The 25,522-nt window shown below is 38.6% G+C and overlaps 1 protein-coding gene across 1 annotated transcript in view; it reads right to left on the bottom strand.

The window, feature by feature from the left end:
• PIEZO2 (piezo type mechanosensitive ion channel component 2) overlaps nt 1–25,522 on the bottom strand; it is a 309,202-nt gene that overhangs the window by 109,624 nt on the left and 174,056 nt on the right. Inside the window, exons 6-7 of the mRNA XM_030444928.1 lie at nt 16,418–16,628; nt 13,244–13,457 (exon numbers count right to left, since the gene is read on the bottom strand). Coding sequence (XP_030300788.1) covers nt 13,244–13,457; nt 16,418–16,628 — 425 coding nt within the window. The remainder of the gene's footprint in view (nt 1–13,243; nt 13,458–16,417; nt 16,629–25,522) is intronic.

The raw sequence follows: 25,522 nt of genomic DNA, 5'->3' as shown, positions 1-25,522 counted from the left end.
TGTTATTAAATGTAACATTTGCTTTCTATCCACAATAACCTAGATGTACATTACAAATACTGAGTGATTTAGACAGGAGAGATTATTTCACAGGACTTGCTTCCTGCTTCAGGAAAAGATTTACCATAGAGTAATAAAATAAAACAATAATACAAGTCTGCAAGTCTTTGACATGGTAGCAGACTGGAAATTAAATCCAGAGCAGGGCAATGAAGATTACAGTTTGACTAAAATGTCTGCATCAAGCCACATCAGGATCTGTATTTCCTGATTTAGTACTTATGATTACAGGAATTTTTTTGCTGGGGCCAGTATATATCACATGGTTTATGCACAGCGATGGCATCAGAGACTGTGCTGAGTTGAATCTGGGGAATCCATCTTTGTAGAACTTCTGTATTTCTCTTGCATTTTATGAACTGTCTGAACCTTTCTGTCATCTGGATATCTTCTATTGTATTCTTATTTTACGCTGCTCACAGGGAAGGACAGGGGAGTGGTGCCTGCATGTCTAGGGTAAGAGAATGGACTATCAAGGCTGACTTTTGAATAGATGAGACCTAAAAGTGGCCAAACAGGAAAAAAGGAAAGGAAACAGAAAAGGGATGGAAAAGGGAAGGGAAGAGAGAAGGGAAGAGGGAAGGAGATGGAAGAGGAAAAGGAAAGGGAAGGAGAAGGGGAAAGGAAAGAGGAAGCGGAAAGGGAAAGGGAGAGAGAAAGGATAGGGGGAGGGGCAGGAAAAGGGGAGGGGAAAGGGAGAGGGGCAGGAAAAGGGGAAGGGAGAAAAGGGGAGGGAAGGGGAGAAAAGGGAAGGGAAGGGGAGGAAAGGCAAGGAGGAGAGCCAGGGAAAGGAGAGACAAGAAAAAGAAGAAACAGTTTAATTACAAAAAGAGACACTTAATAACATAAAATCTCAGAAAATGGAAAAATGTAGGGGTTTTTGGAGGGTTTTGTTTGGTTGGTTGGTTTTTAGGTTTGTTTTTGGAAGGAGTGGGGGTTGTGCATTCTTCTGTGAGAAAGAGGGCTGATATTCAGGGAGAAAAGTCAAAACTTCATGTTTCACATCCCCTGCCTCAAAGATTATAATTCATGATGAAGACCACCTGAAGTATTGGAAGGTCAACATTGTAACTCTAAGCATTGACTCTTGTTGAAAAGAAAAATGTCCTGGGGACAACGTGATGAAGAAGAGGAAAGGGAAAGAGAAAGGGAAAGGCAAAGGGAAAGGGAAAGAAAAAGAGAAAAGTCCTATGAGCCACCCTACTTCCCCCAGTCCATCATATGGCTATATGCCTTAAGAAATAGATGCTGTTGGAAAGCACTCAGCCAGTCCTGTGTTAAGTCCAGGCTCATGGTTGCCTTCCAGAAGGTTGTTACTCTCTGGGCTAAGGGTTTGGAATTCAGAGCACAATGGGAATAGTGCTCCAGGGTACACTGATCGAACACAAGGTTTTTACAGAGCTGGGAGAACATGGGAAGAAAAGAAGTGTGAGTTAACTGAAGTCCATTAAGTGTCCCATAGAATTGGGGTTAAGATGAGCAGGAGGCCTTTGGTTTCATATGGCTTTTTAAGGGAAAAAAAAAGAATAAATGGGAAAATGGGCATTTTTCTTTCCAAATATGTCTTTCCAAATCTCATTATTAAAAGAATCCCCAGAGAAGGATGCCCTCTCTGCAGTTCAGAAGGACAACTGTGTTCTGAGATACTGCAGACAGAAACCCCAGTCCACAGCTTGGCTGAAGCTACCCATTTATCCATTTTGAAGTGATACAAGCTTTAAGAAGTACTTTTAGTGCTTAAAAGCTCTACACCCTGCTTTGCTTCAGACTTGGATAATTCAGAACTGGCTAAGTGGAACTGTGCCATGGTAACAATAACACAAAAATTTGATTGTTTGAGTTAAGAAGTATTATGATAAATTTCAGTTTAACAGTTAATAACTTTTTGGAAATGTTTGAAAATGTACACTGGAAGCTTTTTCCTTCAGAGTGGTGCTATCAAAACACTATAATACAGGCACAATGAATAGAGGGTTAGTGGCTAAGAAGAACATTCTAACTTGTTTTAATATCATCGTATTTCTATAGCTCTTTAGCAGATGTCTAGTACTTTACTTTTTTTTTTCTACCAAGTCTTGGTTTCCATCACTCTATTGGATCAAAACTTTTCTGGCAATGTCAAAACCAGCCCTGGTATATCTCCCACTCTCTTCTGAACATTGGAGACTTCTCTTTAAAGGAAAACTAATTTCAAATGTGATTCTACTGCGTGAGAAACCTCATGAAAAAATAAGTAATTTAAAACTTGTGTGCTAATATCTATATAATGAAGACAGAGTGATATTATAAGCCATTAATCCAGGAAGCTGTAGAGGAGAAAGGATAGCTTTAAGGGTTGTGAATTATATAAAAGCTTACAAAAACTGCAAACACAACACAAATCTTAATTCAGGGAGAACAAAATGACCATATAAGCAGCCACAATAAAATCACTTTGCTCTCAAGTGAATTAACAACTTTAAACCAGGATGTTAAGTAGCATCTGCTCTATAATCTGTGAGTTTGGGTTTGTTTTTTTTTTTTAAGTAGCCAGATAATGGAATTTTCTCCAAGACTATGTGACTAGAAGCTGTTAAGGACTGGTCCATTAAAAATTACTAAACTTCAGACATTAAAATACTTCGCATATCTGAAATAAAGCAACTGCCTTGAGGTGAATTTAAGTCTGAATGTGAAGGTTTCTGAGATGTATACCACATTTCACCAGTACTCAAACTTTCTACTGACTTTCTATTCCCAAAGCTCACAGTATGATTTCATTGCCTTAGAGGCAATAACTCCCCACTGTTATCACTAATAGTGGACTGGTGTATATTCATCCCTTGCTTACTGAGATAAAACCTGTCTTCAAAAGCTTTATGTGAAGAAGATTTATCCTATCAGTGGGTTTCCTTTCAATATCCTCGAATTTCTTCATTACCTGTGACACAGCTAAGATGTGCTCTGAATTTCTGGTGAGCATTGACATTGATGTTGTCCTGATCAGCACACCAGTGAACCTGAAAACCAGTGATTTGCTGTAGATTTTGGGGACCTTTGCAGTGATTCCCAGAAGTAATCAGCTGATGAAGAAACATGCTGAAACAGTGACTCTGGTATTTTTTACCAGCTCTTTAATTCCAAACATATAGCTGAGCATCTGCCAGAGAGAGAACCACCACACAGGATGGGAAGAAGGTGAAATGGGGATAAAGTTGCTGAAGAACTTGCTTTAGGGTCCCTGTTTTAGGGCCTGATGCCTTAACCAGGGTGACTCCTTAAAGATGATCTCCTTTCTTACCAGGGCCAGCAATAATCTCTACATTGACAGTAGCAGCCTGGCTCATGTTTAGGTAAAGGGTTAGGGAGATGTTTCTTCTATCACTGATGTTTTAGCAACTGTAAACTGTAAAACACTAGTCTAAATGCAGCAGCTGCTTTCTGATTTTTTTGTTTGTTTGTTTGGGGTTGGTTTGGTTTTGGTTTGGTTTTCAGTTTCAGATACAAACCAAAGGAAACCCAGAGAGCAAGGAGACTGCAGGAGCTGATGCAGCACTGCTGGGATGAGAGGATGGAGAAAGAACTGGTGTCCCAGAGGAGGAAACTGGTTGGCACCAGGTGCAGTGGTTTGCCCCTCACTCTCCTTCCTCACACACACACACACGGTCCCTAAGAGTGTATGGAGGAACAAAAGGCAGCTCGTACTGAGCAAGACTACCAGGGGAAGGATGCCACTCAAATCATGCCAATAACATTTAAATTTTTTTAATGTTTAGTTGATTTTCTACTCAGAGCTGAAAGTAATGAGTAAACAGGTCCAGGCTTCTAAGGAGCCACACAGAAAGCACCAGGGGGAAAACTGAGAGTGTGATCAGAACCATTCATAGTTACAAAGACTTCCTCTTACCAGAGGGAGAGCTTGGACACCTTGGCACACAGCAGGTGGCATGGCTTAATGACATCTTTCCACCCCAATTAGTAACTGAGGTTATTGGTTTTTCAAAGTGAGTTGGCAGAGCTGCTAGAAGGACAGGAGCCAACAATCCCACCTCACACAGGCGGAGCAGGGGATGTGAAGGGAGTACAGCCTGCTCCCAGAGCTCAAGCAGATAATGTTGCCCATAAATGGCCTTCTTGTCCTCAGCTCAGGTGCTAGGAGGGGGATGGATGCTTTTATGAAGTCTGTCGCGTGTAAAGTTTCAGCAGAAATCATTCAGGAAAAAGGAGACTCCATTAACCCTGGTGAGAATCAGCATTTAGCAGTATGATGCTACCTGACCAGAACATGCAAGTGACCTGGTATGACAACTAACCTTGCAACTGCCTGCCAGCATAAGGGGTTAACTGCTACCTCTTGAGACAGCATATGCAGAAAATGAGAAATTGTCTACCACGTAGACCTACTTCAGTTTTGAGGTAACTTGGTCTGTGATAGAGGAAGCACAAACTGCAACCAAAACCTTTTGAGTTTCATTCCAAGCTCTGGCTATCTGGGAGGGTTATGCAATTCATCTAACTTTCCTGGTAGGGAATTTTTGTACCTCTGAAAGGGAATGATGATACTTTGTAATGACACTGGGCCAGTCTACAAGGTTCAGTGACACATGCAGAGGATAAAGAGATTTTCTACTTACTCAGCTGGAGGTGAAACACATTGCAAAAAAAGCAAGAGTGATTGATACCTAAGTTAAAAGATTCTGAGGTAGAAAGTACGAGCAAAGAAGATGCATTTTTTTTAGTGGAGAATACACTAAGGCAGAAATGATTCCCATTTGCTTTTAAAGAGAAAAAGAGAAGAGAATAGCAATAGGGAAGAAGCTAATGGGATAATGAATAACAAGGCTTGGGAAATGTGGGGAAAATTATTGATTAATTTCAAAACCAAAGTTGTATAATATAGCTGATTTAAAGTGGTTATAAACTGTACCTGATTATCTCAGTTTATATCAGTGAGTTTCCAGCTTCAGCTAAATAAAGATATACAGGAGATTAAGCACATCCAATCTGAGTGTTTACAGAAACTGATGGAGATTGCCTCTTGCAAACACAAGGACTGACTTCTCTGTGTCTGCTTGACTGAGGTTAGTCAGGACTGTCTTTTGTACCACCTTAAAAGAGTGTGGGAGGATTCATTTGTCAATGTTTATGCACTGAGTTGAAAACACAAATTGCTACCTAAATGCTAAATATTTATCTTCTAAATTTCTGAGCCTGACAGTGTATGAAAATAAAGGATGGGAAGCAGACCTCAGGAAAACAGGAAAGAGAAGTTTGTATCAGGAGAAGTTTGGTAATTGTAATACAAGTCTCCTAATACCACAAAGCATTAACTATCCAAATCCATTAGGAGAAGAAGGTTTGATGTCTGTCCACATCTTTTGTGTCCTTTTTTTTAGACAGTTTTACTCAACCGTCTAAGCATGTAGGTTTGTTTCTTAAAAAAAAACAAGAGAAGAAAATTAAAGGGTCACTTCTATACAGTCATCATCTCTGTGCCCACAGAAGAGACAGCCTGTGATAGGCAGGAGATCTACTCCAAGTGTCTGTGTGGGAATCAGAGCCATGCAAGCAGACACATGGTGGTTATGGAGGAGTGGAGTGATACAGCTCTCCTTGACTATGAGCAGAGATTCTGTCAGCAGACAGATGCTCTGGTCCCATACAAATCATCTGTCTAAGTTGATGAAAAAGTAGGAAGAAAGTTACAAAAGCAACTGAACACCCAGTTCAGTTGAACCAGAATCAGTGAGCAAGTTTATCACGGTACATCAGTACTTTAAAAATCTTTGTCAGTTCCCTCTGTCCCTACATTTCAGTGCATCCTAAGAAAGAGGCACCTTCTGCTGCTCTTACAGGAACACACAGCTATTTGGAGGCTGGAGACAGCAAGGAAGCAGCAGGTTGCCAACATTATGTCATGCAATGGTGACTGATTTTAATGCTTGCAGCTTAGGCTCAGTCTCCTGATCCAGCATACACATTGTTGGGAGTGCCAAGGCTTCCCTCTCCCCATTAACAAGAACCATGTGCAACCAGAGCCAGCCCCATCAGTCTGCCACAGAGCTCACTGGTCTTGGGCTCACTGCTGGGCAAAACGTGGCTTGGAAACTGGTGTCTCCCATAGGCAGAAACCTGTTGTTTTAAAAAGGCCTTAGCATGCCTTCTGCTTTACATCCTTTAGAAATCCAAGGGAAGACAGATCACCTGTGGTGCAATGTCAGTAATGTGAATAAAGCTGGGCCTGTTTCTGCCAAGGATAAATCTGGGACTTTGTGTGGGGAGGCGTTTAGGATGAGCACCAATTGCTCTGTCTGGGGATGGAGAGCCACCACTCTGCAGAATGCCAGGGAGGCTGGGACAGCTGCTCTGCCAGAGAAACTGCTGCAGTTCACTTAATTAGTTCATCTGCTGCTTTTTTCAGAGAGTTTCAAACTTGCTGTAAATCCTGGCACAAACAAGAATTTGCTGATTTTAATAAAGTGCAGTATGTAGCAAAAAGGGACTGATTTTAATAACCATGTAGAGCTCAGCAAGGGCTACAAATTCTCCCTAGTAAAGCTGGGTAAGTTTACACAGACTTCCCTGTTGTCACCACTGGACTTCCACCAAAACCTGAGCTAACCATTTTAGATCAATGTTGAGTACAACTCTGCTATAAAATGAGCACAGCATGGACATTTATTACATGCCTGCTGATGAGTGAAACTCCAAGGAATACCTCTGAATAAGTGCTGAAAGAGGTGAATTCATTTTGGATGAATCTCCAAATGCCCATGTGGCAGACACTAAGCTGGAAAGCTCAGAAGAGTGAGTAGTTTTTCAACATTTCCAAGACTTTATTTTGCTATAACCGACTGGGAACTCCACCAGTGGTTTTCTTATGTTTATATATTCCAGACAGTGCTATCAGAATGGTTAAAAGTGTGAAACTCATAACAGTAAAAAATTGCATTAACATTTTTCAGTCTTGAGAAAAGTTCAATTTGTAATGAAATTCTGAAGGGGTTCACTAAACAGGACTCTTTCTTTCTCAGTCATCTTCAGCACTTTCTGATATAAACCACACCTGCTTGTTCCAGTGAAGTAAGACACTAAAAAGGAACTGAAGAATATGAAAGGCTTAAGAACCAGTGCACCATCCTCTTAGGAAGAAGAAATAAATGTAAAAGAGAAGGTTAGAAGATTTAATATGAATTTCCAGTATTCCTTGTTTCACTATATTTCCAGCTTTTTTTTGTCATGCTGCCATGAATTCTGGTAACTGTCTGCTTACCAGCCCCAGACAAATGTGAATCCCTCTGGAGACCAGATATACTTTTTTAGATAGCAAATAAAAAATGTAGACCACGTGGACTCTGATGGTTCAGCTGATAGCAAATTAACTCTTTACTGTGTGGTAAAATTTGGTAGTATATTACTGAGGTACTCACTCTGTATGATGCCCAAAGCCTTGGGACAAAACATCTTGCACAGAATCATGTAGTTCAGAGTAGAACTTAGAATGACAGAACCCTACAGCAGCCCAGGTTGTAAAGGACCTCAAAAGATCATCTGGCCCCACCTTTGAAGGGAAAGGGAGCCAAGATGAGCCGACATACCCCAGGCTGCCTCACAGTTTAGGAATAGATTGTGATAATAGCAATGATTATTACTGCCTTTTTTCAAAGGGAGTATGAACTTTCATTTTTAAGCTGTTAAAATAATTCAGTGCCTTTGCGAGATAATTAAAAAAGGAAAAAAAAGTTGAAAGTAAGGTTCTAAAAAAACCAGATGGGCTAAAGCTAATTGTCTCCTAAGTTGTGGTGCACTTTGTGGTGCAGATGTAGTGTATCTCTAACAGAAAAAGTTGTGAATTTCCCCTCCTTGGTGCAAGGCCAAGTTGGATGGGGCTTCGAGCACCCGGGGAAAGCGTCCCTACCCATAGCAGGGGGCTTGGAATTAGATGATCTTAGAAGGTTCCTTCCAACCCAAACTCTACTATGATTTTATGGTTCTATAATTATACAGCTAATAAAAAATTTGGCTGCAAAACTTCCATAAGAATAATGCTAGCTGATTTCTATTCCTCTGTAAGAATTCCTGGCTCTCAGACCTTATCTGGCCATACAGACAAAGGTGTTGGCTGGTCCAGGGTGGTTTGGGGCATGATCTGTGCCTACAAACTGTGCTTTTGCTAGTAGAGAAAGATGGAACCAGGAGAAGGGCAGTGAGTGCATGGCAGGTATCCAGGGATCTCTGCCCTGACAGCAGGTGTTGCAGTACCATAGTGCTAAGTGGCTAAAAAAAATCAAGCAGAAGGTAAAAAAGCTGCTGTAGCTAAAGGGCAGCTCAATATTGAATACACAAATGAACTTTAAATACTCCTTTTTGTCTAACACTGCCTTGTGACCAGGTTACAGGACGACTCCAAAAACCTTAGAAAGTGATACAAGGGGTAGAAATACTCTGCCTTTCAGGGTGAGCTGCCTTTGAAACAGGTGTCAAAAGTGGACTGCAGGAAGCAGTCACATCACTGCAGCTCAGGTGAAACATGTTGCCCAGAAACTACGAAGCATCAGGAGATCAGTGCCTTGCCTGCAGAGAGGAAAGATACTGCCAACAAGGTAATCGATCAGCTGCGTCTCACTATTTTGGCAATATCTGCTCTCCTCCTGAGATTTCATTAGCCTCTGCCTTAGTAAAAATTATTACAGCTGGATATCCCACTCTGATTTGACAACTCCAGAAATATTTTTGAGACTGTGATTAAGCATTTATTCATCTATTACCCTGGACAAGAAGAGGATTTGGTCTTAAAATCTTGAATCTAGATCAAAGCTTTCAAGGAATTTCAAATGGAGGGTTTTGGACTGGACTCACTTCAGATAAAGCTGAAAACAAACTGGGTATTCTGAATCTACCATTGGTAGCAAATATCAGTGCAACACTCCTCCCCCTCCCCCAAAAAAGAAAAAAAAAAAGAACAGTCATTCAAGCAAGCTTGCTACTGTAATAACTGTAAAACCTATTTTTAAAGTTCTGCTTAAAGAGATTTATAAGCCTCTTTCAGACTAAAATTTCCTGGTGAAAAGACAGGCTTAGATTAGATTTCCCCACTCAGGTTACAACAAAGCAATCAGTTCTGTAATTCCAAATTCCCATTCACTTAAAGAAGATGTGAAATAACATATTATCAAGTGGGTGACACGGCCTGGACTGCTAGGTGAGTCCTTCCCATAAATGAAACCATTTGTATTTCAACTATTTTGAACATAAATTGCCAGAAAACCACCAGCAATACAGCACAGACCTAAAACTCTGAGAAAGCACAGAGGTTTCAATTTACGTTGGATTAGTGAATCTTTAAATGGATACACTTATAAACACAGTGTTGGACAGGAATAACTTTACTGACTGAGGATAAACTTCATACCACTGCCCTGATCCTATTTCTTCACGTTGGCAAGGCCTTATCATTTCCCCTATTACATCCTTTTGCCAAAGTCAACAACATCATCAGGAGAAAGGAGTCAGCAATCTGAAAAATGGCAAATATTTTATTGAATATTTTTTCAGGCCGTGGCATTGTGTACATAATTTCTAAAGCCATTTTAGCTCATTGACTTGTTTTTATTAACTCAGGTGAAAAGAATTTTGTGGCAGATATGTTTTCATAATTTTGCTTTAAATGGATACTACTTGCTATTGTTTTCCCACCTCTGTAAATCACCAATTTTGCGATATGGCAGCAAGACAATCCAGAAGATACCTATTTTAATTGAAGTTATAAAATGACTGCAGACATTCGATCAGTTGGTATTTAACCAGTTTTAATTTATGCAACAAGGAGACTCCTCACTGAAGGGCAGATTAAGCTTTATTTACATTGGCCCCCTGGCACCATTTGGGACTGAGAGCACCAACTTCCAGCACTGCCTTGAACAGCTGCTGCACATTCCTCCATCATGGGCAGGTCTGGAGAAGAAAATCTGGTGATGGTAGAGGCAGCTTCAAGCAATCTCTGCCACTGTCATGCCCTACCCCTGAAACAGTAGCTATACTTCAGCTTTTTCAGTACCCTACACTTCATCACTCTACACATTTTTCAGTACCCTACACAGTTTTCCGCCCACAGATCCTAGTGTGCACTGGGTGGTGTTTCACTGGATGTTTGTGTTTATGCCACCTCTGTCTGCACGTGGTAGAACCAGAATCCCACAATCACAGATCTGAAACTTTCTTGTAGCTTCGTGACTTCATGTTTGCTAACAGCACCACAGCTTTTTTTTTTGTTTTGTTTTTTGCTTTCAAAATCCCATAAGGCTTCAGGGAAAAAAAGTATGTAAATTTACCAGATCGCAGACTATTCCTTCCAAGAAAACTTCCTTCAGGTGACATTGTTCAGACATTTCTTACAATCACAAGTGCTGAATTTTGGGTTAAGGCTTCTTAAAAGGAAGGAGCAACACAAGGATGCTGCAATTCTTAGCTGAAAGATACTGTTAACTTGAGAACTTTGCAGCTTGTTTTGGCATCATTTAACTTCATTTAGTGTGAAACCAAACAATACAGTGGCAAGCCGAAAGCATTACTGTTCAGAGACAGCACATTTTTTTATTGATCAGAAACAACTTGTACATTTCTGGTGAACTTGAGAACTCAAACCCAGAAACACCAAGATTAGCAGCTTTTTAAAACATGAGCCTTAGACTGTGCAGAGAGAGATAACATCCACCAGCAGCCCAACAGGAGCAGTTTTCTCATCTGTCCTTGCACAGTTTAACCTGGAGATTCAGAACTTCACAAAGACATAGAGGTTTTTCTTTCTTATACTTCAGCTTCCCTTCTATGGAGAAGGGTTTATTTGTAATGGCACTGTAGCTAACACATGCAAATACATGTACCTGCTATACCTTTTTTTCATACAGTGAGTTTACTGCAACTAAGTAAGGAGAGCTCATAGAACGGAGAAAGTATGAGATTGATCTGCTGCTCTCCCATTGCAAAAATACATTGAACAGCGTAGTCTGGGCAGAGAAGAATAGCAGAGAAGAATTCGTCAAATCAGATTATTTTTTCAGCATATAATTTACCTGTGCAAGCATCCCACTTGTATTAATATGAACTCTATATATTTAGCTCTGCTTTAAACAAGGATTGTACTTAAACCAGCAAGGTATCAATTTTTTAGGATGAAAAATGTTAAAATGTTTTTCTGCACCATTCCAGGACACATATCTCTCATTTTCCTCCTCTAACTACTGCTTATATACCAGTCCTACTCTAATAATTAAAAATTGTAGTAGTGGCTTTTCCTGACACTCAGACTTGCACTTCCAAGCACCAATAACACCTATCTTGATGCTCTTCAGACACATCTCCCTAACAGTATATCAAAGTAAATCCACACAGTTCAAAAGAACTGCCATTAAAGACACAAGGAAGATATATTTTCTGCACCTTCTGTTAAAATGTCATAACTGTTTCATTTATTCAAACATTATTTCCTATGTAATTTACAGCACGGGTCCTTCACATGCTACCATGTGTAAAAAGCTGAGTTCCTAATAGTACCAGTTAAGAGAAAGTCCACATGAATATAACACAATTTTCTGCTTACAGAAAGGTCAGTACATACTCCAGCATCTAATTGTGAGTTCCTTGCAATAATTATTCTTACAATTTTCAAAATTAGTGCCTAAGTTAAAGCTGCATGTTTGCACTGAACTAAATTTTATCATAAAACGTAGGAATACATCATTTATGAAAACATGAATTAATGCAGAAAAGAATCTTCAGAATACATTAAATGAAAATCAGTGTAGGTAAGTGGTAAATTTTTTTTTACAATTTAAAAGAAGGAACTTTTTTTCTCCCACATATTCTAGCAAAATAACATGAAACACATTCTTTTTGAGAAAATATTATTGGTGTCTGATGGTAAAAGATTGTGACATGATATACATATAACCAGATAGTTGAGAATTTTGAAACCATTTATTTCCTTAATACACGGAGAAAATAATATAAAGGTTTTAGGGAAGTTGAGAGCATCTTAGAAACCCAGTGGTAGAAATCATCCATTGACCTCTAGGTGGCACAAAAGAACCTAACCTAAGCAGATCTCCGATTTTTGTAGGCAACGTTTTGGCCTCCTAATCAGCCTCCTCAAGTCAGCAGTTTCAACATCACAAAACAAACATCTATTTACCTGTACTAAATAAAATGCCAAAATAAGTGTTAAAGCACCTGCTACTATAGCTAAGCAGCTCATTTTTTACTGGTTTTAAAGAGGTGTGTTCATAGAATCATAGAATCATAGAATCATAGAATCCTTGGGGTTGGAAGGACCTCGAAAGATACAAAGCACTCATTCTCCCCAGCACTCTAAATACTCCCCTTTCACCTTTCATTTATCATACTTAAAAAGAGCAATAGCCTTACTAGAAATAAAGCTAAGGCTTAAACTTAATTTACTGTAACGATTAATGAGGCCCCAAAAATACATACCATAAAAACAACTTGCAGTCTTAACTGAGCAGAAAAAACCAGAACAATGAGTAAAAGACATCCATTACTTCATCTCATTTTAGATCACAATATAAAAGCAAGTAGAAATTGAAGGTCCAGTGAAATCCAACCCAATCAATAATTATTGCAGCAGTAACTATAAACGCTGCTTTTTGACTAAACTGATGCAGCTGTTGATACAAACATAAGACAGACATGCTCTGCAAGAGTAGAGAGAATTTTTGTATTACAGCCTAATATCATGTAAAGCAGGTGAAGTACCATGGTAACCATACACACACATTCTGCCCCAGCTAAGACACTATGACATTAACCTTCAGAGAATTTATTTTCCTCTATCAAAAAGCACAGATGTGTACACTGCCTGCTCATCAGTGCTGCTGGCTATTTCTTTCAATCTCCTGTCACAGCCAAATCATTCTCACTCAAATCTGAAGATCACTCTGACCAAAACCAAAATCACCTTCCCCTCCTGACCTGCCCCAGCCCTCTGCATAAAAATGTCCAGGTGGGACTTTACCCACTCCTATCATCCAAAACCATTCAGTCCAAAATGTTTCAGTTCTCCCACGACTGAACCTGAAGATTTGCATCACAGTTGTCAAAGCATTAGGTGGAAAACTATTTGCATCACCATTTGATAACAGAGCTTTGCACTGTGGCCAGAACTAAACATAAAAGGAATTTCTCTTACCTGGCATAGAAATCTTTCGGTGGAATAACCTCCTGAAAGAACTGTAGCTGGTACAGGTAAAGTCCAATCAAGTGCCCCGCACTGAATATAGCCATTAATACACACAGACAGCTGAATATCAGCGGATCAAATGCTTGGCAACAGGACCACCATGTGCACAGGCCCAGAAATACAAAGAAATACACAGCTGAGGTCAAAGATGGCACCATCATACCTGTGAAAATAAAAACAGTGGAGGGTTGGGAAAACCTGGGAAATAGCAGGATATGTTAAACCTCTAAGTGTGACAAGAAATCTATTTTAAAAATTAATCCAATTATAATTTAGGGTAATTATTACAATTAGAATCTCAGACTCTTATTATCTTGGAGATTAGAAGAAAAGGATCTTTTTTTTTGTTCAGCTCATTCATGCCATAGCTTAGAACTTGGTATGCAACTGCTCTCCAGACCTTCCTCTGAGATAAAATCTTTGCTTTCTAAAGATGTTTAACAAAGCATGGAGAAAATCAGAAACATGGCTGCAAGGTCAGCCAGTAGTACCTGATAGCACTGATGTATTAGATTTCAAAACTTATTTTAAGTAAAAGATGCTAAAATGGCATGATAGATGAACAGTGAAAAGCCTTCTCATATCAATCTTGACATACCTTGAAGATACTAAAACTGAAAAAACTCTGATGCAAATACTGAAAATAAAAAATATCTAGAGAATATTCAGTAAATTTATGGATTATTATTTTCTTTTTAATTTTTAATTCTGAGAAACTTGCAATTTACATATGACAAAGATTCTGCTGTCTTACATACATATATTGTTTTTGCTCTTGCACATGTAGCAGAGTATTTCACTTGTGAAAATGTCTTACTGGTGAAGGAGCCACGATGCTCTGTGGGCTTCCCACAAAAGTAACTGAGGAAGCAGGAAAGACATCCATGCCTAAGAGCTCCTATGTCAAAACAAAATGATGTAAGAGACCTTACATCCAGCATACCAGTCTAGTAAACAGTACTGAAGTGAACAGGGATGCCTGCCTCAATTTAAGTTTTTCACCAGTGCATGTCTAAGAGTCACCTTCCCTCAGGACAGCTCTGCAGGCTCTTGGTGGCCTGTGGCTCCAGTAGGTCTGCTGGCCCTGCAGCTGGGCCAGCCTTGCCAACAACAGGGTTTGTGCCTTGCCCACTGCTGACCCCCTGTGCTTTTTGGGGACAGCATATCAGAGGTCAGTCCCTGGCTAGTCTGAATCCAAGCACTGCCCAGAGAGACCTGTGACAAACCCAAATGCTGGTCCTGAGCATTTCCACCAACAGCTTCTGCAGAGCAGAGTCTTTGCAAGAGGGTAAGAGAGAGGGAGATAGGGGCTTTCACAGTAGATTTTAAGGGCTAAAAATCACGAAAAGCTCTGGTGATGCTGGGCAAAAACATGTGATGCTGGGCAAAATAGTGTAAGGACTCTTGTCCAGGGACATTTTGCCTGAATTTCATCAGCACATCCTTTCACATCATATTTTTGACTGTCTTTAGACAGGGTGCTTTTACCCTGTTCCAGAGTATAACCTGCTGGTGTTTCTATAGGCTCACAGATTTAAAGCATGACAGGACTATAGGGATCATTTATTCTGACTGCCTTCATGATGGAGGCTGTAAAAATTCAGCCAGTGATTTCTGCCTCAAGGCCATAACTATTTCCTTTCTTCTTTCAAAGAGATACTTCATCTGTATTTAAACACTTAAGGAGAAGGAAAATATACTTTATCCATTAAAAAAAAAATCTTACTTATTATAGCCAAACTCCCTAGCTGTGAAAAATTCAAAATTAATTTCTGGTCTGAAATTGCCTAGGTTTAACACAACTAGTGGCTCATTACTTCTATTAAATGAGATGTCTGTTAAAAAAATTGAGGTACTTTGTACCTTTGTCAGTACTTTAGGGCTACAGTCAAATCACCATTCATCTTTTTTCTTTCTTTTTTCCTTTTTTTTTTTTTTTTCTTGGCAAACTACATAAGGAAGGATGTATTTAACTAATTAAACTCAAGGTCTGTCTCTGGAATACAGACTTTCCAGATCTCAAATACTTTTTGTAACTCTTGCTGAATACCTCCTCACTCTTGGCATGGGTTGGACTCCCCAGACAAGCTGCCCAACACCTTTCAGGAGAAATCACTCCTTGCTATGGCTGCTTAATCCTTCTGCTTCACCCTCCTTGAGTGACATTCACCCATGCAACTTCAGAATGGCACTAAAACCGTGTTTATTTGTGTTTATCTATCAGACTTTTTAGATTTATTTTATGTCATCTCTCTTCCCTGATGTCAGGCTCCATGGTGATCCACATAACTTACTTTTCTCCCCCTTTTTAGATTTATTACTTTGCATCTGCCTACATGTGAAGCTGATGGATAATCTTACCTTACTGAAAGAACCACATCTGACTAGTCCATGTTGTCCAATACCAAGCATTTCTTGTACTATCATATTATATTTCACGTATCAGCATATTTATATGTTAAGTATACACTTGCAGTTATAATTCATATGTAAGTACTCAACTCAAACATGTGAGCAGGCAGATAAATGCTAATTTACAGTGCTAAGAACCAATTTTAAAATTTATTCTTTACAGCCTCCAGTGATTTTGTACACTTCCATTCTGTCTGTAGCTCATTATGTGGTACTAAATCAAATTTCTTATAAAAGGTTGGCTATATCATATCAAAACAGCTACTTTTACTAACCACATCAAAACCTAAATGCTTATCACTCTTTTTACACACTGCATAGTCAACCTATCAATCTTTTCTATTGTTTCTTTTTTTCTTTTATTTTTATTTTTCAAAGGCTATGGGAATACAGCTCCTTCTTATACTTGGAAGTGACAGAATTAATGCACACTATGATCACTTATAATAGGCAAACATTCACAATTTAGTTATAACTCTAACTGGGAAAGGAGTGTACAGAATGATAGGATAGTACAGCATAAGTACAAAAAATTAAGCAACTCTGCATATTTCAGTGCCTGGCAAAAAGTTAATTTAAATAAAATCATCAGCAATTTCTTTTCCCTGAAAAATTTCTATTGTTATTCCCCCAGGTGCCAAAGTGCTGAAAACACATTTGTTAAATGCTTAATATAATGGGCTCTGGAGGAAATCTTTCAAATGCACCAACCTGCTGAACCAAGTAAAATTGTAACAACAACTTTTCCAGTGGTGATTATCATGTTGCCAATAAACTCTCTCAGTTTGGATGCTATGAAGGCAATTCTACGCAGCATTTTTAATTTCATGGTTTCCTCAAATTCTGCTTCACCACAGTCTTCATCCTCCAGATCTTCTTCATACATCAAAGTATCATCTGGCTCTAACTTTTCTCTTACAGCCTAAAGGAGGAGGGGAGAAAGAAGAAGAGAAAGCAAAAGCGAGAGAGGGAGAAACAAAGGAATTAGGAATTAAAAACCACACATATTATATGACAATGAAATCTTCTTATAATTTTTTACTATGTGAATGTAACAGGAGAGTTATGAAAGATACACCAAAGCTCGAGTTGTACATCGATGGCTTCGACTTCGGATCTGTCTCAAGAAAAAAGGACATAAAGGGTTGTCTCTGAGAAAGACTGTAGTCCTCCTACATGTGCACAACAGGATTTCTTGTCAGAAATTTGGTTTGGTTTGCTCAGCATTCTTTACATCTTGCTACTTATTAACCTTCTTTTTTACTCAATGCCATTAAGCACAAGTGCCTTGACTGCTGACGTTCCTCAGCAAACCTCAATTTTCACACCCTTCCCCATGAACTCTTCTTGAACTTGAATATGAAAAAACTAGAATGGAGACACTATGAGTGATCCGAGAGAGGGCAACAAGGGCTGAAATAATTGGTCAGATAGGCTGAAATAATTGGCCAGATAGCTCAGTGGTGACTGAAGGGCAGTTTGGGAGAGAAAAAATACGCTAAGCAGAGGAGAGAATAAGAAATGATGAGCTTGAATGATGCTGAATGAACAGGAGAAAAAGTGCAAAAGAGAAAATTAATGAAAACCTGAGTGATCTGCAACAACTTAGAAGAGGAAATGAGACCAGTGGCTTAGAACTACACAATGGAAAAAGGAAAAGAAGGAAAGCCCTCTCATACTTGAGCAGTTTGTTTGGATTTGGCAGTGGCTTTCACCATCAAATCTCCATCGTATCTTGGAGACCAGAAGACATACACAGCTATTGAGTGATGCAGATTAAAACATCAACCCATGGTGAGAAACTGAAGGACTAGCAGGAGGCCCACCCAGAGATACAATTTAGGGAAAAATTAGTCATTCACAGGCATTTAGGGGAATATTTAAAATAATAATAATTTAAAAAGTAACAGTCTTGAGACAGGTTCTCATTTGGTGTAATACAGCACAGCTTCTCTGGCACTAATCTGCTCACATTAGCTAACACTAGTTCTGGCAAAACTGCATCTCTGTGTGAAAAATGAGAAAGCAAGACCATTGATACTTTTCATCAGAATAACAGTTTCACATTTATTGTTGAACTTCAGCAGGAAAAAATTCCACATCGACAGATAAGACTGCAGTAGGAGTGGCTGAACTCTCAGCCTGCTTAACCAAACTTTTCTGTACCATTTTGTTATGTGGATTCTCAGGGGGAAAAAAATTCCCTGTGAGATCCTTCATTTCACCTCTGAGCTTGATGCCAACTTTCTCCTCTTACTCTGGAGCATTTAATAACATTGTGGATGCCCAGAAAAAGCCTTCTTACTCTCTAGAGTATCTATTTACAGACAGTGCAATACATATTAAATACAGTAGGGATGATATGGAAAATACACTTTTCTCTTGGACATATCTGGCTATTTCACTAGCTATACCCATTATAAATGGAGTATACTAGCATTTCAATTGCTTTCTTATTGTCATCATTCATCTATACAGCTCTTAAGAGATGAATTAGTAGATCCTTATGCAAAATAATGGAGAGAAGATGGAAGCCTAAACATACAGTCATCACATTTGGAGCCATGCAGCACACAGGCATTCTGTCTCTTCATCACTGCTGCTCCTATCAAAACAGGAGCTACTTCAATATTCAGAAACAAGGGTGACAGTAGGCTGAACTATTATGCTCGTACCTCTGCCACAGCAGTTGCAGTAAAAAAGACGTAAAAAGGGTAAGAGTTATAATTTCTGCTAGTGCTGTAATTAGTGCATAAGCCTGTTCCTCACCTATTCCTTTTGGGCCCAAACCTAGTTCTCCTGGACTGGCTCTGGTGCTCTGTACCTTGAGCTTAATATGACCAGTGAACAACAAAACCTTCAAGAGTGTCCATATCACAAATGAAAGAGAATGAGTGAGACCACTGAACATTTAAAGGTTATGAAATGGTGTGCTTACTATACATGGGTCTATGTGATCCTTGCTATGCATTAAAATGTGGTATTACTTAAAAAAATGTGTAGAAATAATTTCAAAATAAGTAAGTTATTTCATGGGCAACTGTCAGGACTCATCTCTCTGACCATCACAAGTCTACACTGAACATGAAGACAGTATTCATACATTTATTACAACTTAAGCTGAATGAGAATTCTGCCCAAATTGCTGAGATGGCACCTATTTATACATATGCAGGAAGAAGAAATAAATGTATGAAGAGTCAAAGAAAACAATGTTATCCATGCAGAAGCAGAAAAGGTTCATTTCCACAATATGAAAATGTTTTTAAGAATACTTTGTAGGAAAAAACCAATACCTACAAACAACAAAATAAGAAAGAAAATACAGAACTAAGAAAACCAAATAAAAACAGATCAATAAAAGGTGGGAATTGATAACCTTTTTCTGTCTCTTGCCCTAACCCTCTCATCTCAGGTGCCAAATCACAGAATCACAGAATTGCCAATCACAAATTCTCAATTACTCCTCAAAATGGGTCTTTGGATTTTCTATCATGGTAACTAGAACCATAACTTTTTGACTTGGCGGGACTAATCACTCTTGCTTCATTGATCTGAGACCTCTAGGCTACATTTTGTCTTCATAGCTCAGTATTAATAATCTAGTACTGGCATAGGTGACATAGCATGCCCAGGAAGAAGCACCGGGAAAAAGGATATTTTGCTGCATCAAGATAGATCTGAGAAGGAGATGACAGTCCAGAATTTCAAAGGACTGAGGCTTACCCATTTTAAGCATAGCTAAAAGTTTGCAGGTTGATGATTTACCAAAGAAGTTAGCTTTGCTTGTATTTCCACTTTTCTTTAAATATGAAAATATAAGTTCTAGGTTCTAAATAATATAAGGACCTCCCAAACACTCACAGAAAATGCAGAACAACCTACCTTGGTGCTACTGTGCTATTGCATAGAAAACTTCAGGATTCTGCACCTCAGTGAATACCAACCTGATTTCCCAAGTTTTCCTTCTAAAACTGCAAATCTCTGTTTGGAGCTAGCAAATGGGAAAACCTGATTATCAACAACAATCATAGCCTGCAGTCCCAGAAGCTTTTCCAGAACAGATGCATAGTGATCTGCAACTTTTCAGCACTGCCTGAATTACCAATGGTTTGGCTGTGCAAGGGTTGCTTGGTTTCAGAAACCAGGGCACTGCACCAGCAGGCTCCCTGGAAGAGCCTGGATAGCTTCCCCATCTGCCTCTTCCCTATCTGCAAGTGCTTTCAGGGATGGCACCTTAGTTCTTAGCCTTATTCTCTCTTACAGAGGTGTCATTCATGACCCAGTTGATGATTACTTCAGTGGAAAGCCTATGAGACAAGTATAGGTTTGATATTTTTTTATAAATATAAACATGTCTGTAATTCAGTATCCAAGGTGAAGTCAAGTATCCGAAAGGCCACGTTCCTGTGTATGTCACAAAGACAAACTTTGGATTCCCCCACTCTTGTATTCACATCCCACCCACCGGATTATCTGGGATGGCTTTCCAGTTTCTCACACCGAGCACTTCAAGTTGCTGAAGGCAGGCAAAAGGTGAACAGTTTCTACATCCAACATGGTGATAATGTGCCTGTTGTTTTAACACCTTCTGATAATTAAATAGCCATTCAAGTACACACACATCAGAGAACACCATTACTCCAGTCAGACTGTTTTGCAAAGCTCTTTTTACTAGGTGGATTAGTCTAAAGCTAGAAACCCATGCTATGTAGGCTACAGTTAGAAAAATACTTTTACTTCCATAATAAATTACTTATTATGCAATTACAGGATCCCTGTGGATGCTGATTAAATCAAATAAACTTCTCCATTCAAGGAGTATAGAGCATTTGTGAAGCCATAAACATGTGTTTCCATGACCTTTGCTCTGCAGAGCAAGGCCCCAGGACTTTTTATAAACAAACTAAATGCAGTTTAGGTTTTTTCAGCAATTGCGTGCAAGTCCCAGGAGTATTTATTGTACAACACTCTTAAAAATTGCCAAATCAAGATAGAGAACAGGCAAGGAAACAGTACAGCCTCTGTGGCAGCTATGGCAGCTACTACTGTGGCCAGGGCCAGAATGTCCATTAGCTGCTTTTGGGGCTGCTTTATTAACATCCAACTTTTAAATGTTTCATCTGGTACAGTATAAACACTAGTGCAGAAAGATATCCTCTAGTCCCAGAGATATATTTACTAACAGGAAGCCTTAACTTCAACATAAAACTCGTTCTTGCTTCAGCACACTCCTTGCTTTGTACGTATATTTAATGGTATTGTGTCTGTAAACACAAATTTGCCTATTTATTGACTTTTCAATTCTAGAGAGATCATGAATTAAATTCCAAAAATTCAATCATGAGAGTAACAAAATTTAACTAACCAAAATTGTTACAACTAAGGATATAGGAGTCTCAGAATGGACACAGCTCCCATCCTGCTGAATGCACATTAATTATTGGGACCTCTCAAGCATGCACTGCTAAACTCACAAGAATAAGTTCTCATGAGAGTTCAGGTGCTTCCTCCTTCCAGTTGGCTCATAAATGCTGTACAAATAGTCTCTTTTTCAGTATTTTGACATTTCCTCCCAGCCAGACCAGGAAAAAAAAAGAGTGGAGTGAGAAAATGAAAAATAAGCCTGAGCAAAACATACAGGTAGGTGAGATTCTCCAACTGGTTTTGACATGTTACTTCTAGAAATTTTAAGAAAAAAATAAATGAATGCTTCTGTGTTAGCCCAGTTTACCAATTTATCCATGTATTATGTGAGCAGTAGATAGAGTGATAGCACAGATACAAATAATTAGACAACCTTTAATAACTCCATTCAAGTCTAAATTTTTAGGTTTTCTTTTCATTTTAAAAAACTTACTGCTTGCATTGGATAATTAGGTTTAAGAATCATCTGAGACAAACTATTTCACTCAACTGCATTAGTGCCAGCAGAACTATGGAAATAGGCTCTCTCCTATCATATAATTTTGTTTCAATTTCCTCTGTAGTGCCTAAGCTGGTGTGTGCAATCCAGATGGAAAATATCATAACATGACAAATCCTATTTTCAAGCTTGCTTGAAAAGTCTTTCTTTTCCTCAAAAAAGAAAAAAAAAAAACAAAAACCAAAAAAACAAACCAAACCCAAAAAAACCATCCAGCAAACCAAACAAAAAAACATCTTTAACCTTTATCTTTAGAAATGAGACAGTTACAATAGTAGGAAGAATTTATTGCCTACTTGCCTTTAGGAGTAGCACATACCATAAAATACATATAAAATTTAATCAAAATAACATAATATTCTTTAGGCAGACTTAGCTGTGAGTACAAAAGCCAGAACAGAAATTTAACTGCTACTTGTTTTACCATCAGAGGACCTTCCAGCCCTTAATGAGATATAAATGACTGCAGTTTTAAACTGCAGTCAATACTAAACTGTGTTAGGGTAATATTTATTGAATTTCCAATTTTGCAGGAAATAAAAGAACTCCGCAGTTGTTTTGAAAGTGGCAGCATGAGAGGAGTGGATTTCCCTGCTTTTTCTGACATGGAAGAGATTAAAAACTTCCACATAAACAACTCCCACGTCATTTTCTTTGACCTCTACAGAAATGGGGCTGCCAAGCAAAAATGCTGTCGTTAAGGTCATCTTGCATGAGATCCACATGGAGTGCTCAAAGACAGCTCAGGTGGGTCTACAAAAAGTCAAAAGAGAACTCCAATCTACAAGTGCCCAAGGTGTTCATGTGGAAGGAGGACTGCAGACTCCAGGACAGGATAGAAAAATGCAATCAGTCTCATTGCTCAGCACTCTGTACTTGCAGGCACTGAGTGACTAGAAGGAAGACCCTGCTAAATGTGTGAGCTGAAGTCATCAAAAAAACTGAAATGAATATTTTGGTAGGTGTGAAGTTAATTTGGAATTTAAACAGTACTCTAAAATTTATACTACATAACTGAGCCACTGAAAAGAGAAATCTTAAGGTATATTATATAGAACGTAATATAAAATTTTATCACTGATAGTTTAGAAGTATGCTAAAGCTTGGGTTAAATGCCTACATAGTATTAGAGAAATTCATCAAGGACGTACCCTCAGAAATAACTCAGTATGTTTTCAGTGTTTGAGAGTAACAAATGACATCCACTTCCACAGTCAAGTCTTCCTGCTGAAAAGTCATTCACTACATGAAAGGATCAACTTTTTACTGGAAGCACACAGGGGCAGAGGCATTTAGCAATTCAGAGGAAATGAAAAATAAAAAATTAATAAAGACAAACGTAATTCTGAAGCAAAATAACAGGAAGGCAACTCATTAAATCCTGTATCCAACAGATATTGTACTGATTATTTCACTTCCCAATGTACCTACAGCACCTGAGCAAACACCAAGTGATTGCAGCAGAAGACTCACTTGGCTTATATGGAAATACAATTTCACACTTTTTTTTTTTTTTTTTTTTTTTAGTGAAAAGGAAATAGGAAGACTTGGGTTACAACTACAAGGACCAATTCAGTACCAGCTCTAAATGAACTAGTGCAGGTATGTTAAGTAGCACATCTATGGATTGATCTAAAATAGATTGATCCAGACCTAAAAATATACAGATTGTACCATTATCCATCTTGCTAAGAAGCACAATAAAGAACCCAATGGGAGCGTTGTGCTTCTTCGCAATATTGCCTCAGCTCATAAAGTGGTTTGGGTGCTTCTCCAGTATCACCCTGAAGAGCCTTGGATTACTGGGATGAACAGGACAATGGAATATCTAATTTGCATGAAGATCCAAAATTACTTGATTTCTTTTGTCCTGCAGAACAGATTTTGAATAAATATGCTTTTTTTCCCTTCCAAAATATCTGAGAAATAAATGCGAGGGAAAGAAACAATACAGTAAATAAAAAAAAAAAAGCAGAAAAAAAAAAAAGCAGAACTAAAAGGGTTATAATGCAGTTATGACTACATGTACAAACTAAATTAGAGGTTTTCTAATCACCAGAAAAGAACAGAACAAGGTGCTGTCAAGAGCAATGGGATAAAGAAAAAGTGCCCTGTTTTTCAGACAGTGCTTCCTACCTTCCAGTGGGAACTGTGTGATACACCTGACTGCAACAGCAGCAGACTGGATTCCATGACCCAAGAGATTCCTTCTTGTACTGTGTTATTCATCCCTTAGTCCAAAGGCAATAATCCTCCAACATTTTGATCTCTTGGTTATCATCTCTGTAACTCAAAATTCAGAACTGAGGACTGTCAGATGAGCTAACTAGTAAACCCAGTGAAGAGCTACCTCAAGAATTTCATCATACAGCTGTCATGTTTCTAACCAGAACAGGACACGTTCATGCTTGAAGTTTCATGTGGAACATGTTAACAGCACCTGGTAATACGTAATGTAGTGCTTTATGTAACATGATGTAGCTGAGGCACTGGTGTAGTATAATTACATATTTGTGTTAAGACCTATCCAAAGACATGTGCATCAAGCTAAGAAGCTAATGTAACCTGTAAACTTTTGACCCTTGTTAAGATGAGATGCATTGGAATTGTTACTGAGGGAGGCAGCTGGGTAAGGTCTGGCAAACTTCACCACTACAAGCAGCTCAAGCAAAGCGATAAGGGAGCATCAGTTCTTCTCTTTAAACCACAGAAATAAGGTATCAAATCCTACTTACACCATGTTCAAAGCACATTAGGACCAAGTGGGTTTCGACCAGTTCTCCAGAGGTCAAAACCAAAGTAATATTTATAACTAATTAGAAAATGTAAGCAAATGCTGTGCTAAATAGAGATGCCTATGAGAAGTAAAAAAAAAATAAATAAAAGAGGAAAAGAGCTGTCATAAAGAAGTTGGGAAGCTTCAGTGCGCTCTAAGAAGTTATTTTTCTTTCTTATCACTTTTAGTATGTTTTACACTATTTTCCCCAACATGTCAGTGAGAGCTAATGAAGCCAGGTGATTGTCTGAGATTGCTAAAAGAACATTAAAATAAGATAAACACAAACCAATAAGTAACCTCAGGAAAATATATTTATTCAAGGCTTTAAGAAAAAGGGGATAGCCACAGGGTCACAGGCACCACTGTAAACAGCTCAAAAGGAGATCTCCCCTTCTGAAGGCAAGAAAATTGGCAAGGTGTTAGCATCTACAAGGAGTGGGACATGATCTCTTTCTTGGAGCTGTGGACTAGGTTTAATTATCCATATTTTATGGGATGTTCAGGTATATGATGCACTGGTAGAATCATCCAGCTCAACAATCTCTGAATGTAAAAATGAATGTCATAATACCATAATTCAAATCAGCAATAAATAGAAACACTGAGGCACTCATATTCCCTGTAGCTCAAGAAAATATTGCAGAACTATAGATTGTTAAGAAAAAAGTTATTGAAACGAAAGGAATTGAAACAAAATCTGGAATTTTTTACCTTCTACAGGACAAATATGCAAGACAATAAATACATTTGACTTCTCTTACATTATCTCGCTCTATTTTATAACACGCAATACAAGGGACCTTCCATAAAATTAAAGGGTGTTAAATCTAAAATAAAATCAGAGAGCCCTTATTAAATTGTGGAAGTCCTTGCTTCATGATGCCACTGAAGCCAAGAAATTAATGAGGTTTTAAATGGGTCTGGATAATTATATTTTTAACAAGATTATTCAGAGTAGCTATAATTAACAACAACATTTTTGGAGGAGATTTCAAACCACATGTTTTAGGATTCAAGCCAGTCTCTCAGTAGTGGAGATCAGGATAAACCTTAGTGTTGGAGATAGGGAAAAAGGGTATTCCTTTACTTGCTTGTTGTCCTTATCTAGCAG

This window comes from Calypte anna, chromosome 2 (genome assembly GCF_003957555.1).
Source record: "Calypte anna isolate BGI_N300 chromosome 2, bCalAnn1_v1.p, whole genome shotgun sequence".
Taxonomy (NCBI): domain Eukaryota; kingdom Metazoa; phylum Chordata; class Aves; order Apodiformes; family Trochilidae; genus Calypte; species Calypte anna.
The sequence above is the reverse complement of the archived record's forward strand: the minus strand, read 5'-3'. Positions and strand labels throughout refer to the sequence as shown.